The sequence below is a fragment of the Apis mellifera genome, linkage group LG16, assembly GCF_003254395.2.
Source record: "Apis mellifera strain DH4 linkage group LG16, Amel_HAv3.1, whole genome shotgun sequence".
Taxonomy (NCBI): domain Eukaryota; kingdom Metazoa; phylum Arthropoda; class Insecta; order Hymenoptera; family Apidae; genus Apis; species Apis mellifera.
This window is the reverse complement of record NC_037653.1, coordinates 1650054-1665428: the sequence shown is the minus strand read 5'-3', so window position 1 is coordinate 1665428 and position 15375 is coordinate 1650054. Positions and strand designations below refer to the sequence as shown.

Genomic DNA, 15375 nt, shown 5'->3' with positions numbered 1-15375 from the left:
TTATAATGATATTTCGATATATCAATATTTTTTTTTATTTAAGAAGGAAAAGATTTTTTAGGAATTTTGATAAAAATTTCTGAAAAATTTATTTTATGTCAAAACACAAAAAATTTATAAAAAGTTCATTTATTATTTGTTTGATTTAATTTCTTTTTTATCTTAATGATACCATTATAATTTTTTAATGAATGAAAAACACAATTATAAAATATGTCATTAAAAATATTAAAATCCGAAAAATGCCAATAGTTTCGATATCAATTTTCAAATATCGATAATAAAAATATCGATATTTTTTATCGTTATATGTTGATATCTAGAAATCGATATATTGTTACCATTTCTATTTTTAAAAATATAAATAAATTTGTAAATAAAATAAATAAAATTTACGCTGAATACCTTGAATTTTTTTTGTTCAAAATTAATTTTCACTTTCAATGCAGTATTTTTTAGTGGAAAAATAATTTTCGAAAGTTTTATTCTCAAATGTATTCGCGCCTTTGAACATTTGCCTTTCGTCGATATGCGATTTGAATCGATCGTTTACCACCAATCGAGAATGTAAAGAGACCGACACCTAACTTGGTCGCCAGTTTAAATCGTGACTTTTTGTAAGACTATAAACAGTTATAAACAGCTAGCGACAAGAAAGTAGCACATATTTTTTTTAGCATTATAATTCTATGAGTTAAGTTTAGTGCTTAGATGTTTTATGTCATTAATTTAGCTTTAGTGCAATGACTTTTCATTAAGGATTTAAATTTATTCTTATTTATTATTTATTGTTATTTACTCTTATATTATACATGATCTTTATTTTAATTCTTAACTAATATTTTTTAAAAGAATTTCTTACTGTAAAGAAAACGTAAAATCATATAGAGTATATCATCATATATTATTACAACTTAAGCCATCATGTAAATATTAGGTTATGTTTAAAATTTATATATCTACGAATAATATATATATATATATATATATATATCCCAACTTGTTTCCTCTTTATTATTTCTTATTAATATTTCTTTTAAAATAAATATTTTTTTTTTGCTTTTTATTTTTAATGTATTTAATTTTTTTATCAATAGATTGTTTTACGAATAAAAAAATAATCGCAAATAACAATAGAAGTAAAAAAAAAATTTATAAGCAAAATTAATGTAGATTTTAAAAAGAAAAATTTATTATGTTTTAATTAGAATTGAATGCCATGCGTAAATTTTTAATTTAATAACATATTATATATTTTATCATATGAAAGTAAGCAATAATCGATCAAAACATAATACAAATACTCTACATTTTTACATAACCTATATGATTTTCTTACATCTAGCAATCCTTACTTTTAATCTTTAAAAATTTAACTTCGGGACAGATCGGAAAAATTCGGATAGAATCGGTCGAAGTCTCTCGATATACGTTGCTCTGGTTGCCGAATTTTTCCGATCTGTCCCGAATCTACCATACCATCGGATACTTGATATTTTCAGTTAATTTAAATTGAATAACGTGCATCATCGATAATATTTCGTCGAAGAACGAAAAAATTTTTCAGTGAATTCAGTTTTACAGATTTAAATAAAATAAAATTACAGTGAAATTACATTATGTTTGTGTTTTGTTAACGTAACATCAGAACAAGTGCAAAAGAAATATCGCTCCGTTAGGATTGAGTTTATTGACACGTTGCGGTTTAGGGTGACAGGCGAATAAATCGCCTCCGCAGACAACGAGATACAACGAGCCGCACGAGTCGCGTTTCGTATTACCACAATAACCGCGTGCCTATTTACACTTAGCCAGTGGTGCTCGTTAACACATTTAGAGAATACAATTGTACAATTCTTTTTTTCATATCTCGTTCACAAACCGTTGGATGTTTTATGTTATTAAGCACCGCTATCATTTGGAATCCGGATATTGTAATGTATATATTTATTTTACATTTGTATATTCTATATTAATTTTTTTGTAGTTTCATAATTTCTTATCTCTTTAATCAATTTTTTGAAACATACAATAATAAGAACATAAATAAAAAAAGTTTTTAGCTTATATTTATCTTAAAAGATAATTTTATATTTTGAGTATATAAATATATAAGTTTTAATTTTGCAAATATTATATGAAAAAAAAAATAGAAATTTTTTGATATACGAATTCATAGAATTAAAAATAAATATTTTTTTTATTTATTTATTATTGTAAGAGAAAGATAAAATTCATCGAATTAATTCAAATTAAAAAAATATAATTCGAAATAATTCCAAAGTGAGTGTCACTGAATTAAAACCTGTGTACTTAAGTTTCTAATACGTTATTCAAATGGACCAAGAAGCACGTACACGTGCTCGAACATTTACAAACAAGCATGACTAATTTTCTTCTCGTGACACATTCATTTGCTGCAAATTTTGTTACATATTATTGAATTTATAAAAATTTCATAAAAATCATCGAATCGAAATTGATTTCGAAAGAAGCAGTTTCTATGACATAAAAAAATTATATTGAGCATATAAAAATAAGCTATTCAAACATTATTCAAATACATATATATATATATATATATATATATAATATATTAACGTCTTGTATATCTGTGATTATTATACACATTATATTAAAAAAGGTAGGCATATGTTATTCAATTTTATCAGTAAAAATGAAAAGTTGGAATAAGATATCCAACGTAAGCAATTATTCGTGTCACTTTCACTGACAGCCGGCAGATGGCATATGGCATAAGATTAAGTTATTGTTCGTTCGAATCAACTACAATTTCATACGTCACGGAACTTGCCTTTACGACTCGTAATTAATGTTTGCAACGCGAATCGTTTTTTTCTTTTCTTGCGGTTATTCCATAATTTCAATGGCGAATAGTTATAATTAAATGTACAGTAAGGAGCTGGTAAAGAAATCTTGCAGATTTACACTGAGGTAAAGCAAATATTCTTTTCTATCGCACACTGCTATACGCAACGCTATACGATTCTATTTGTAGTTGCGTTACTCTATTCAAATTTCAACTGTATAATAACATAATATAAATAAGTTTTTATTTCTCTATATTTTTACAACTTTTGTATTTATTTTGATTTTCCTACCTGAATAAAATGTAAAAAAAAAATGATAAATCTTTTTCTAATTTTTATTATTTCTCAAATATATATATTACACATTTTTAATAATATGAAAGAATTATTGATATTATATTATCCGATAGAAAATAATCGAACGATTAATTTGTTTCAGCTGCACCGTAGTACTGTTCAATCCACGGAAGAATACCCAGGCTCACGTGTTGAACGCTTGTCGTAAAACAGTTACCTCTTTAGCGCTCGCTGGCGATGGAAGGTTTCTGGCGACTGGCGAGTGCGGCCATATGCCAAACGTCCGCGTCTGGGACATCTCTGACCCGTACAATGCCGTACAGTTCGCTGAGTTTTCCGGGCACAAGTACGGCATCAATTGCGTGGTGAGTAGTAATCAGATGCAAATATAGCGATCAGAAGCAATCGTTATATTTTTCATATCAAATTTATTAATCGAAAATATTTATCGAAATATTTGACGAATATTCGCAATGATCATATCTTTTATGATCTGAAAAAAATATTATTGAAGGTTAGAAAAAGCTTTTTCGAGATTTCGCAAACATTATATTTAATAGTTAATTGTTATGCTCGTGAATTCTTATCATGAATTATCATGAATCTTCGTCTCTTATTTTAACAAGTCGTTAACAATGATTATAGTTACCAATTACAAGTAATTAATTTATTCATTAAAATTTCAAATTAATTTCATTCTAATATGCATTTTTTTTTTATTATTTTCTATATATATATTATATATTAAATATAAACATTTTTTGTAATAATTATTACATGATGAATGGAAAAAATATTTCCTACAATAATTTTACATAAATAAATAATATACAAATAAAATCTATTTTTGTTAATACTTTACAGAGATAATATGTAAATTAAAAATTTTTAATGTAACAATAACTTAAAAATAATATAAATAAATTCAAGGATTTGCAAGCCAAAAAAATATTGATACATTTATGCTAATTTAGTGCTAAATTATTGTTTAATTTAAGCAATTTTGCATGAAATGAAGAAATAGTTTGCCATATTCTTACATCTATTTTATTTAATTAAATTTAATTTAAAATTAAATTGCTTATTATTTGAAAAATAAACTAAAATATATATTTATAATAGAGAATCACATGTTAAACTTTCTATTTTTTTTTATTCAAACACTTATGTAGTATTTATATTAATTGGTAAGATTATTGTATTTTTTTTTTTTATATCTGATGTTTTTTTTATATGATATTTTTCTAAACGATTCACAGTTTCATAATTTTTTACTACATATGTATTTTTCAAAATTATATAATATTTTAATTATGTTTTACTTATATTTATACGATTTTGCTCACATATTTTAATTCGACCAATATTAGATACAAATATTATTTCTTTGTTCTTTTCGTTTTTATTAACTTTTCTTTTATATATTCATTAATTAAAATATATTTATCAAATATATTTTTATTTTAAATTTTTGATATAGTTTGTTTCAATTTAAATTAAATGTACAATCTTATGTTATTAAAAATTAATCATTATACGATTTTTTTACATGATATTTATTCATGTTATAAAAAAAAATTCACTTAGTTACTAAATTCATTACTTTTCTACTCTATGAAATAGATAGTATAGCCCTGTTCGCCATTCAGTAGTATAACTTGTTATTTCTCAGCCAATTGTATCACTAGCATTTACAGTAGCGCTCTCTTTAATATTTGGAATCAAAGTCGGATTTGGACATTCTGGTGAGATAATTTCTGTGAATTTGACTTACGCAAAAAAATAATAATAATAATAAAAAAATAAAAATAATAATAATAAATGAATATGAAATTGAATGTGATTATTGAACTTAGAATATGGGAATTTTTATAATTCATATTTTTTCATTTCAAATAATTCATAGAAAAAGTATATATAGCATAATTATTATCACAAATGAAAACAAGAACAAGATGATGACATGATATTATATTTTAGAAAAAAATTCTTTATATTTGCTAGCTTCCTGTAGTATTTCTATATATATGAAAATTTATTTCAGACACAATTCATGATGTTAATAAAATGGAATTATTTTATTTGAAATTCAAATAATTGAATAATCAAGAGATCATTTATCGATAATATGGTTATTTCACATTTTTATTTTTCAAATAATTTTTTATTTGAATAATAAAATTTCAATTTTTGTAAATATATAGTTGAAAATTTTAAAACTGCGTTACCGACTGCGAATATATTAAGAAAAAGATAACTTTTATTTCATCGAGAAAAATTTCATTTCTCGATGGATTTTTATCGCATCTCTTTGTCCGTTTCTTTTGCATTCATTCTCGGCACATCGAGGTTCCAGCGTAAAATTACTTTTCGTAAAGACGAAAAAGGAGCTTTTCAACTCCCATTGCGACGAATATCAAGGGGGTACAGTGTGGATGCTCATAATGAAAAAAAAAAAAAAAGAGTACGCTTTTATGATTTGATGAGTTTATCATTTTCTACGCCTATTATATTTTCTACTACTCGCATTAATTAACATTCACCGTTTTTGTTTCACGAAATCAAAATTTATATAATTAAAAAGTTACTTTATGAACATTTTAGATAATTATATATTTAAAAAAGGATACATTTCAACGATTTCGAAATATATTATCAAAATAACAAAAATTTGAACAATTTTTTATTATAAATATAAAATTGTTCATTTAATATTATTTATAATGAAAAACATTTTGTATAAAATTGATATCTGATTTCATTGATACATTTTAATATTATTATTTCTATAATTGGATAATGGGAGATCAAATAGCTTGATAATCTCCATAAAAAAAAATAATAATTTATTTATTATTTTCAATTTATATAAGAGAGAATTAAGTACATTACATTAGTTTTTGAAATTTTTTAATATTTGAAACATAATAAATTAAATATATTTTAACACAATAACTGACTTATTTTTTTATTTCCATTATTATTAATTTATATTGTTAAATTAAGTTCCAAACAAAATTTCCATTAAAATTATAAAATTATATTTTGAATTAAGATTAAAATTTCGTTCTCTTTATTTTGATTAAGAATCTGAGGGAGAAAGATATTATATTATGAATAAAATAAAAAAATTCGCTTTTTATATTATAAAAATTGATGATTAATAACATAAACTATTATATTTATATATTAAAATTATTCACAAACATTTAAATTACAAGGTGAGATATGAAATGATTTTCCAAAAGAAATATAATGTATAAGAAATATTATTCTTGTGTATTCAATATATTTCAAGATCATTGAAATTTTTCCATACCATTTCAAACATATTCTATCATGTCTATAATACATATTTAGCTAATTAATTTTTAAATAATAATAAATATATTTGCGATTTCAATATATTACATTCTTCTCGAATCATAAAAAATTTTTTTTCGCAAAAAAAAAAGAATACTAACGAAAGGAAATACAGTTTCAATACATTTAATTCAAGAACGAACGTTACGTTCGCGCCACATGCATACACGTACGCGCATGCTCGACGCACAATTCGAGGAGACGTCGACACTGGGCAGGGCACGTGAATACTAAATTGCTTTCTCAGCGAACGGACAACGGTACCCTTTTTATTGTTCCACTGCATTCCCTCGATATCTTGGGTACAATGATCCTTGCTCGAAAGGTTCCGCGTACACGCGGCGGTATTACGTCGTTCGACCATGAAAACAAGTATGTACACGATCTTTTAAGAAATCTCTCACGATCATCTAGCAATTCATCATGGATCCTTGAGCTTCTAAGGAAACTTAATGGAGATTTGTAAATAATTTTTTTTAATTAAAATTGATTCGATATTTAACTTTATTATATATAAGAGGTATTTAAAAAAAATTTAATTTTTTATTATAATCAATATTCTAGCCATTATGTTTATATACTAAACAAATTGTAAATTCATGCAAAGTATCAATATATCTACTTGTGAGATATTTTTGAAGAATCAAGTTTAGAGATTAAAAGAATTATAAAAAATGGCATATAAAAGAAAAAAATTCGGTTAATAAATAAAGTGATAATAAAATTATGTAAAGTGTCTATTATGTTTTTATATTTATAATATTTTAAATTTTATAATTTTAATCGATTATAATCAAGATAATTAACAAGAAACGACAATTTGAGAAGCATATTCACATATGTATATTTTTTTTCTTTTTCTTAAGGCATTTTCACCGAGCAACAAGTATGTGGTATCGGTGGGTTCTCAACATGATATGATCGTCAATGTCTGGGACTGGAGGAACAATGTTAAAGTGGCGTCAAACAAAGTCTCGAGCAAAGTGAAGGCCGTATGCTTCGCGGAAAACGGCAATTACTTCGTTACCGTCGGTAACAGACATGTCAAGTTTTGGTATCTCGAATATTCGCGCAGTGCCAAGGTACGTGTCAAACTAATTCAATCTCTTTATCTCTTCTAACCTGTTCGAATAAAATTCACTCGTCGATTATTGGCTACTCGCTATGCACTGTGAAATTGTGATTATCGATTGTCGATATGTCATCGATATTTTGTTAATAGTTTTCGATATATCGATATATCGATATCATTTAGATATCATTAACGGATAGAAATAACTAGAATTTCTTTTTTCTTTTTTATTTAAATTAAGTGATTTAAATTAAGTTTGTAAAAAAAATATATATTTAAAGAAAACGGAACGAAATTTTTTACGAGGTATATATTATACTACTATTTAAAAAATTATTATTTTTATTGATTTTATAAATTTCACTAATTTACAGTAATTTAATTTTTGATTTTAGTAAATTATTTCTATGATTTACTAATGTTGAAATTTAAAATTAAATTTTTGTATTCAATATTAATTATTATATTTCGTAACATTAATTACAATATAAGTTTGAGATAAAGCAATAAGATATAAATTTCGAGATAATTAATAAACTCATTTACATTTTATAATTTGGATCAATTTATTTGAATAGTTACCGTTTTTTAAAAAACATGTTTTTATAAAAAAAAAAAATTGAAAAATAAAAATTTTTAAATTCTTGTGATACCTTAAAATTTAATTTTACAGAATTTATCTTTTCAACATTAAATTAGAAGATTAAATGCAAATTTACTATTAAATAAAATAAATGTAAACAATTTCTTCGTTCCACTCTATTGGCGAAATTTGGACAGGATGAGTATAAATGCGAAAGAAGTGATAATGGGAATTTTGTGCAGTATAAGGAACCTGTGCCTTTGATGGGTCGATCTGCCATATTAGGAGAGCAAAGAAATAACGATTTCGTGGACGTAGCCTGCGGTCGAGGAGAAATGGCAGATTCCACATACGCGATTACGAAAACAGGCCTTCTATGCGAATTCAATAACAGGAGACTCTTGGATAAATGGGTAGAACTTCGTGTAAGTATCTTTGTCTCTGATGCCCTCTACCTGATATTCTGTATTTAAATTATTACATACATGACTATACATATATATATATATATATATATATATATATATATATATATATATAAAACTAACCTCAATTTCAATGTATCACCATAGAATTTATTTCAATACGATTCTGTATGAAAATAGAACTCGTTACGCCACGTTAACTTATCTCTACGAGTCGCTATTAGTTTTATGTAGGACATGTTAATAGATATGCTAGTTTCACTGTTTCACTATCAATTGGATAGGTAATTATGCAGAAAAAAATATACTTTACCGATTTCGATGACCTTCATATTGTTAAACTCAACGTTCTGAACAATTTTTCCTTATATTCTTATATGTATATGTTTCTTGTACATACACAGTGTGATTCAGAAATACATGTCATTAACTTTTGAGATGAATTTATATTAAAATATGAAAACGTATGAATGAAACAGTTTCTATAAAAACTATTTCTTTTATATTTTATATAATTTGTGTTAATAAATAAACATGTTCCATTCATTATTTATTATTTTATATATATACAGTGTGATTCAGAAATACATGTCATTAACTTTTGAGATGAATTTATATTAAAATATGAAAACATATGAATGAAACAGTTTCTATAAAAACTATTTCTTTTGTATTTTATATAATTTGTGTTAATAAATAAACATGTTTCATTCATTATTTATTATTTTATATATATATAATTGATAATAATATTAATTATTGTGATTTATAATTGATAATTATGAGCTTTTAATTGGATATTTAATTGGGATATTTAATTGAAATGTTTAAAATTCGGTTTATATTCACCAATTATATTTCCTATTAATCGTTTTAATTAATATTGTTGGAAATATTGAATGCATTCGTTCATTAAGAAAACATGACTGTGGCAAATATTCAATTTTCTTTTCAATAAATAATTGAATATTAAATATCGACTGAAATTGAACTTGTCGTCTCGCTTTTTTTTAGTTTTCTCTCAAAGCTATAATAATTATTTAAAATAATGGCTCGTATTTCAAGATATCAGATATATAAAATTTAATTATTCGAAAAAAAAAGATTTCCTGTGAAAAATTATATTTCAGGATATTTAAAATTGAAATTATTTTTTATTTCTAAAATTTTAATAAAATTTTTATTTTTGATTCCGTACATTTTTTAATTATTAATGAATTATCCAATAATAATCATTTGATATTATTATTATTAATTAATTAGTTAATTAGTTAAATAGCATATTTAATTTCTTATTTTTTTATGATATACTGTATTACTATACTATATTATATTGTATTATAACACTATATTCTATTTTGTATAATTTTGTATAATATTATTTTATAATAACTCGTTTCAAGCAACTGGCTATTTTCAGACGAGCAGTGCCAATTGCATGGCCGTTGGAGATAAATACATTTTCATCGGTTGTGCAGAGGGAATTGTGAGGTGCTTTAGTCCTAACACGCTTCAATTCATCACCACCTTACCGAGAACACATTACCTGGGCGTGGACGTTGCTCAGGGATTGTCCATTAGGTATATGGACAATTTTAAAATTTTTTTGATTACTTATTACCAAAATTGAAGAAGATAAATATAAATTTGTTTCTTCGAATCATACTTAATATTACTAATATTCTATATTATTTATATTTTATTATAAATTATACAAATACAAAATTTTAAAATGAGCACTTTATTGAAATATAAGAAAATAGTATTTCATAATGCTTAGATTAAATAATTATTTAATTTTATATATTATATATATATTTAATTCTAGGTATTTATCTAATAAGATAATTTTTTTATATATATACATTTTATTTATAAACTATAAAAAGATATTGGTTAATTTATTATAATATTGTTCAATTATTGTTTAATTATTATTGCATTAATTAATTTTAATAAAGTTTAAAATCTAAGTAATACTTATATAAATATTAAATAATATTTGTCTATAAAATTAATCTTCTAATCAGATAAAACAAATTAATTCATCACTTAAATTCTCTTAAATCTCTTAGACTTAATAATTCTAAATTTCTTTATTTATGGATTCTCTATTCTTTTAAGTGTTATAATTATATTATATAATTTCTATTAAAAAAAAATTATTCTATTTCTATATTTCATGTTTATATATATTTATATTAAAAAGAATTTAATTAAAATTGATTTATATTAGATTAATTTTTATTATTCATGATTATTAAGAATTCTGCTTAAAGAATTATATTCTAATTAAATGAAATAACACAATACAATTCAAATATTTTTTAATACTTTTTTCAATTTACTTTAAATTTTCCTTAAAATTTGCATAAAAATTTAATTCCTTTGTTAATCCATCTTATCGATTCCAGCCATATGTCTCAGCATCCAACAAATGCAAGGTATCCAGACGCCATCGCCTTAGCATTCGACGAGCGAAACAACAAGCTCACCTGTGTTTACAACGATCACAGTATCTACGTTTGGGATGTGCGAGATATCAGACGAGTCGGCAAGTCGCATTCGTTCCTTTATCATTCGGCCTGCATCTGGGGAGTCGAGATGTATCCCACTGGTTCGGATTCCGTGGGCGCCATGCCGGCTGGCAGTTTCATTACGTGTTCCAGCGACGACACCATCCGCGTGTGGAACCTTGAGAAGGATATTTCCCCCAATGACACGCTTTACAAACGGAACATCTACAGCAACGAGTTGCTCAAAGTTCTTTACATAGATCAAGAGCTAACTTATTTGAAAGATCTAGATCTGGCCGCAGCTGGATCGACGGAGAAGAGCGACGCCTCTTATGATAGTCGGAACGGTGTTAGATCTATTAGGATCAGCCCTGATGGGAAACACTTGGCATCTGGTGACAGGTCTGGTAACATTCGAATTCATGACCTCTCCTCGTTGGACGAATTGTGCTTGATCGAGGCACACGACGCTGAAGTGCTTTGCCTCGAGTACTCCAAGTTCTCCAGATACTCGACAGAACCTCCTAGATTGTTAGCCAGCGCTTCTAGGGATAGATTGATTCACGTGTTCAGCGTGGATCAAGGATACAACTTTTTACAGACGCTGGATGATCATAGTTCTTCCATTACTGCCGTCAGATTCTTCAATCAGAGCAATCAGAATAATCAGATACAGATGGTGTCCTGCGGTGCCGACAAAAGTATTATTTTTAGACAACTGCAATCGGTTAGTTTGATTAATTTTTTTTTAAATTTAATTGGAAAAATAATATTTAATATTCTGATTTTGAAGAGTAAATTAATATACATACGCATATCTAATTTTGAAATCGTTTAATGTTTGTATAAATATTGTAAAATTGTTATATAGTATAATATTTAATTATTATTATATAGTTTATTAGCAAATTATAATTATATTATATAGTAATTTTGTTATTTTTCTTATAATAATACAAGCCTGTGAAATGAACATTTATATAATTTGAAAATTGATAAATTAATGTTTATTTTTATTTAAAACATTTATTTAAAAAGTAAAAAAATATTAATTTTTTTATAAGAATATTGCATTTATATTATTTTTTTATATATATCTAAATTCATTTACGAGTGATTGAAAATAGAATATATTATGAAAATAAACATCACAAAATGAATTTATTATAATTAGTAATATTTTATTCTATTTATTTGAATTATTTTATTTTGTTAAAACCAAAAATTAATATTTCCATCTGGTATTAACGAATTCAATTGTTTCTAGACGCCAGGAGGAATGCCTCAATTTGCCAGGGGTCACAATGCTCAGGGAAAAACTACTCTCTATGACATGGAAGTCGATTCTGGACAAAAACATGTTTTAACTGCCTGTCAGGATAGAAATATAAGGGTTTATAATGTAACTACGGGCAAGCATAGCAAAACGTTCAAGGGATCTGTCGGCGAAGATGGATCGCTTATCAAAGTCGTTCTGGGTAAGTCAAACTTGAATATAATATTTCTATTTTATTGAAGAAAAGATAATACAACTTCATTTATTATTAAATTTATTGAAATAGGTTTTTCATGAATGAATTTGATTTAATGAACTCTAGTTATTTTTATTATCTAAATTATCATCAAATATTTAATTATAATATCATAATATCAATTAATATATATATTATTATTATATTATATTATTAATTATATATTAATATATAATGTATAACATATTATAAATAAATTTAATCTTTTAAAAAAAAATCTTCTAAAGCAACACATGTGATTTCAAGTTTGATATATAAGGATAATCTTTCTTATCTTTTATATATTATTTACAAAATTGATACATTTCCTAAAAACTAATATTTAATTATAATATCATAATATCAATTATTTTTATATTTTTTTTTTATATTTTTTGAGAAATGATTAACATATAAAATATATAATTCCTTAAAAACTACTTACAACTTTTCTTTTTAAAAAAAGAAAAAGAATAATTTCCATTTAAAAAATTTTTCAAGTAACAAATAACTCAAAAAATAATCTCATTTATAAATTAATATACTTTAAATGGAGTTCCAAATCTAAATATATGTGAAATCGTTTATAATTTATTTGTAACATTTTCAGATGCATCAGGAATTTACGTAGCTACCTCATGTACGGATAAAACGTTGTGTGTATACGATTACTATAGTGGCGAATGCATGGCTACCATGCTTGGTCATTCGGAATTGGTGACGGGACTGCGTTTCAGTCCCGACTGTCGCAACCTCGTATCCGCTAGCGGCGATGGTTGTATATTTGTCTGGCGTGTTCCACGTGATATGGTTGTGACTATGCAGGCACGTCTTGCTCAACAAGCAATGCGGGCTGGAAAGTAAGAATATTATTTAATTTTAAGATCGATTACCTGTTAAATACAATCAATTTTAAACAATTTAATATTTGTTAGGTCATTTGTATTTATTAACTTTATTAGATCATTTGTTAAAGAGAAGCAACAAATGTAACAATGATACAATAATTAAGTTAATTGTCTTATTTATCTGCCTATTTAACTCATAAGTTATCTCTTGAATTGAACCTTCAATTTTTAAACCATGCATATGTGAAATATGAATTATTTATATGGAAAAACTAACTAATTTTTAATTTATTTATCTTCACGTTTTAATAATTAATAACATTTGTTTCTAATCATATCAATTAACGTAACAATGATACAATAATTGTCATATTTATCTGCCTATTTAATTCTTCAATCTCTTGGATTGAACCTTCAATTTTTAAATCATGCATATGTGAAATATGAATTATTATATATGGAAAAACTAACTAATTTTTAATTTATTTATCTTCACATTTTAATAATGAATAACATTTGTTTCTAATCATATCAATTAACATATAGTATTTTTTTCAATATAATATATTTGTTCACTATCAAAATTTTGAAGAATTTGAGATATCTAATCTCTCAAAATATTAATTTTTGACAAACTTCTCTTTAAAAAAAAAGGAAATAAAAATAATCATTTTGGTTTTCTCATAAAATTTTGAATTCGAGTTTTATGATAATTTAATTTAAAAATTATTTCTAATTTATTTATAATAAAAATTATTATTAAAGGAGGCCATCCCAAGTAAACGGCACAGGAATCGACATACAACTGGACAACGAAACTTTTGGATCACCTCCACCGGAATTCTTGGATCCAAATGCCAATCCAACGTCGCAAAACGTAGGCGTGGATTATAGATTTAGCGTAGGCCAATTGCCTCTTTGGGCGAAAAAACAAATAAATACTGCGAACGCGGATGAGAGTACCGTCCTTGGCTCGAATGTCAGATCTCTTGGCGTGGACTTGCCGAAGGGCAGATGGGCGCAAAGAGTCCAGCAAGGGGATGGTATAACTGTCAAGTCTGTCTACGATAGCGATGAGGTTATACCTTTTCCTCCACCTCGTGGTGCGATCGATTCAGATGGTGGTGGAGGAGGCGGAGGATCGAAAGATAGCTCGATCGATAGTGGAACTGAGACCAAGTGTAGCAGTGATTATCGTAGAGAAACAATTATTATTAAAAGGGTAGGATCATTTTCTATTAATTTAAATAAGGAGATATTATTCATTAATTTTTCAATAATTTTCTCGACCTAATTTTAATATCATCCTATTTCCTAATGCATTAATATATATTAATAAATAATTTTGATAATTTCTAAAAAAATTATCTTAGTGATTTCGATGATCTTAAAACATTGTCAGAATCATCGTTTTAAGATAGTTGTACATATAATTATTACTTAACTTTTAAATTAAAGTAGGTTTATGTAGAGTAAATAGGTTTTAAATAAGTTTGGATTATATTATACGTATAAGTTTAAATTAGATTGAATTTATTTAAAAGATATTCTAGTTTAATTTATTTTTTGATGCAAATAATTCAAATCAAAATCATTACATTAAATTATATTAAAATCTATTCAACTGTTAATTGAAGCTATGGTATAGATTAAAAGAAATAATATATATATCTAACCAAAACTTAATCCAAATAAAATTTAAATTTAGTTATACTTTAAATATTTCAAATTTTAAAAGTATATGTAATATCAAAAATATTTAGATTATATCTGCAAAAAAGCAATCGTTATAGAAAAAAATTGTTCAGAATGATGATCTTGACATATATACTTCAAGAGTATCAAAATCATTGAGATATATTTTTACATATTTATTTTAAATAATTAATTTAATTTCATATCGATCTTAATCAGTGATGAGTGAACTAC

The 15375-nt window shown here is 25.0% G+C and overlaps 1 protein-coding gene across 15 annotated transcripts in view; it reads left to right on the top strand.

Annotated features, from left to right (window-relative positions):
• Window positions 1–15375, top strand: part of LOC100576709 (mitogen-activated protein kinase-binding protein 1) — a 129218-nt gene that overhangs the window by 101046 nt on the left and 12797 nt on the right. For all 15 annotated transcript variants that reach the window (XM_026445872.1, XM_026445871.1, XM_016917065.2 and 12 more), the window contains 8 exons: window positions 3271–3493; window positions 7358–7573; window positions 8389–8571; window positions 9992–10152; window positions 10986–11814; window positions 12355–12565; window positions 13209–13458; window positions 14212–14668. In XM_026445872.1, coding sequence (XP_026301657.1) covers window positions 3271–3493; window positions 7358–7573; window positions 8389–8571; window positions 9992–10152; window positions 10986–11814; window positions 12355–12565; window positions 13209–13458; window positions 14212–14668 — 2530 coding nt within the window. The remainder of the gene's footprint in view (window positions 1–3270; window positions 3494–7357; window positions 7574–8388; window positions 8572–9991; window positions 10153–10985; window positions 11815–12354; window positions 12566–13208; window positions 13459–14211; window positions 14669–15375) is intronic.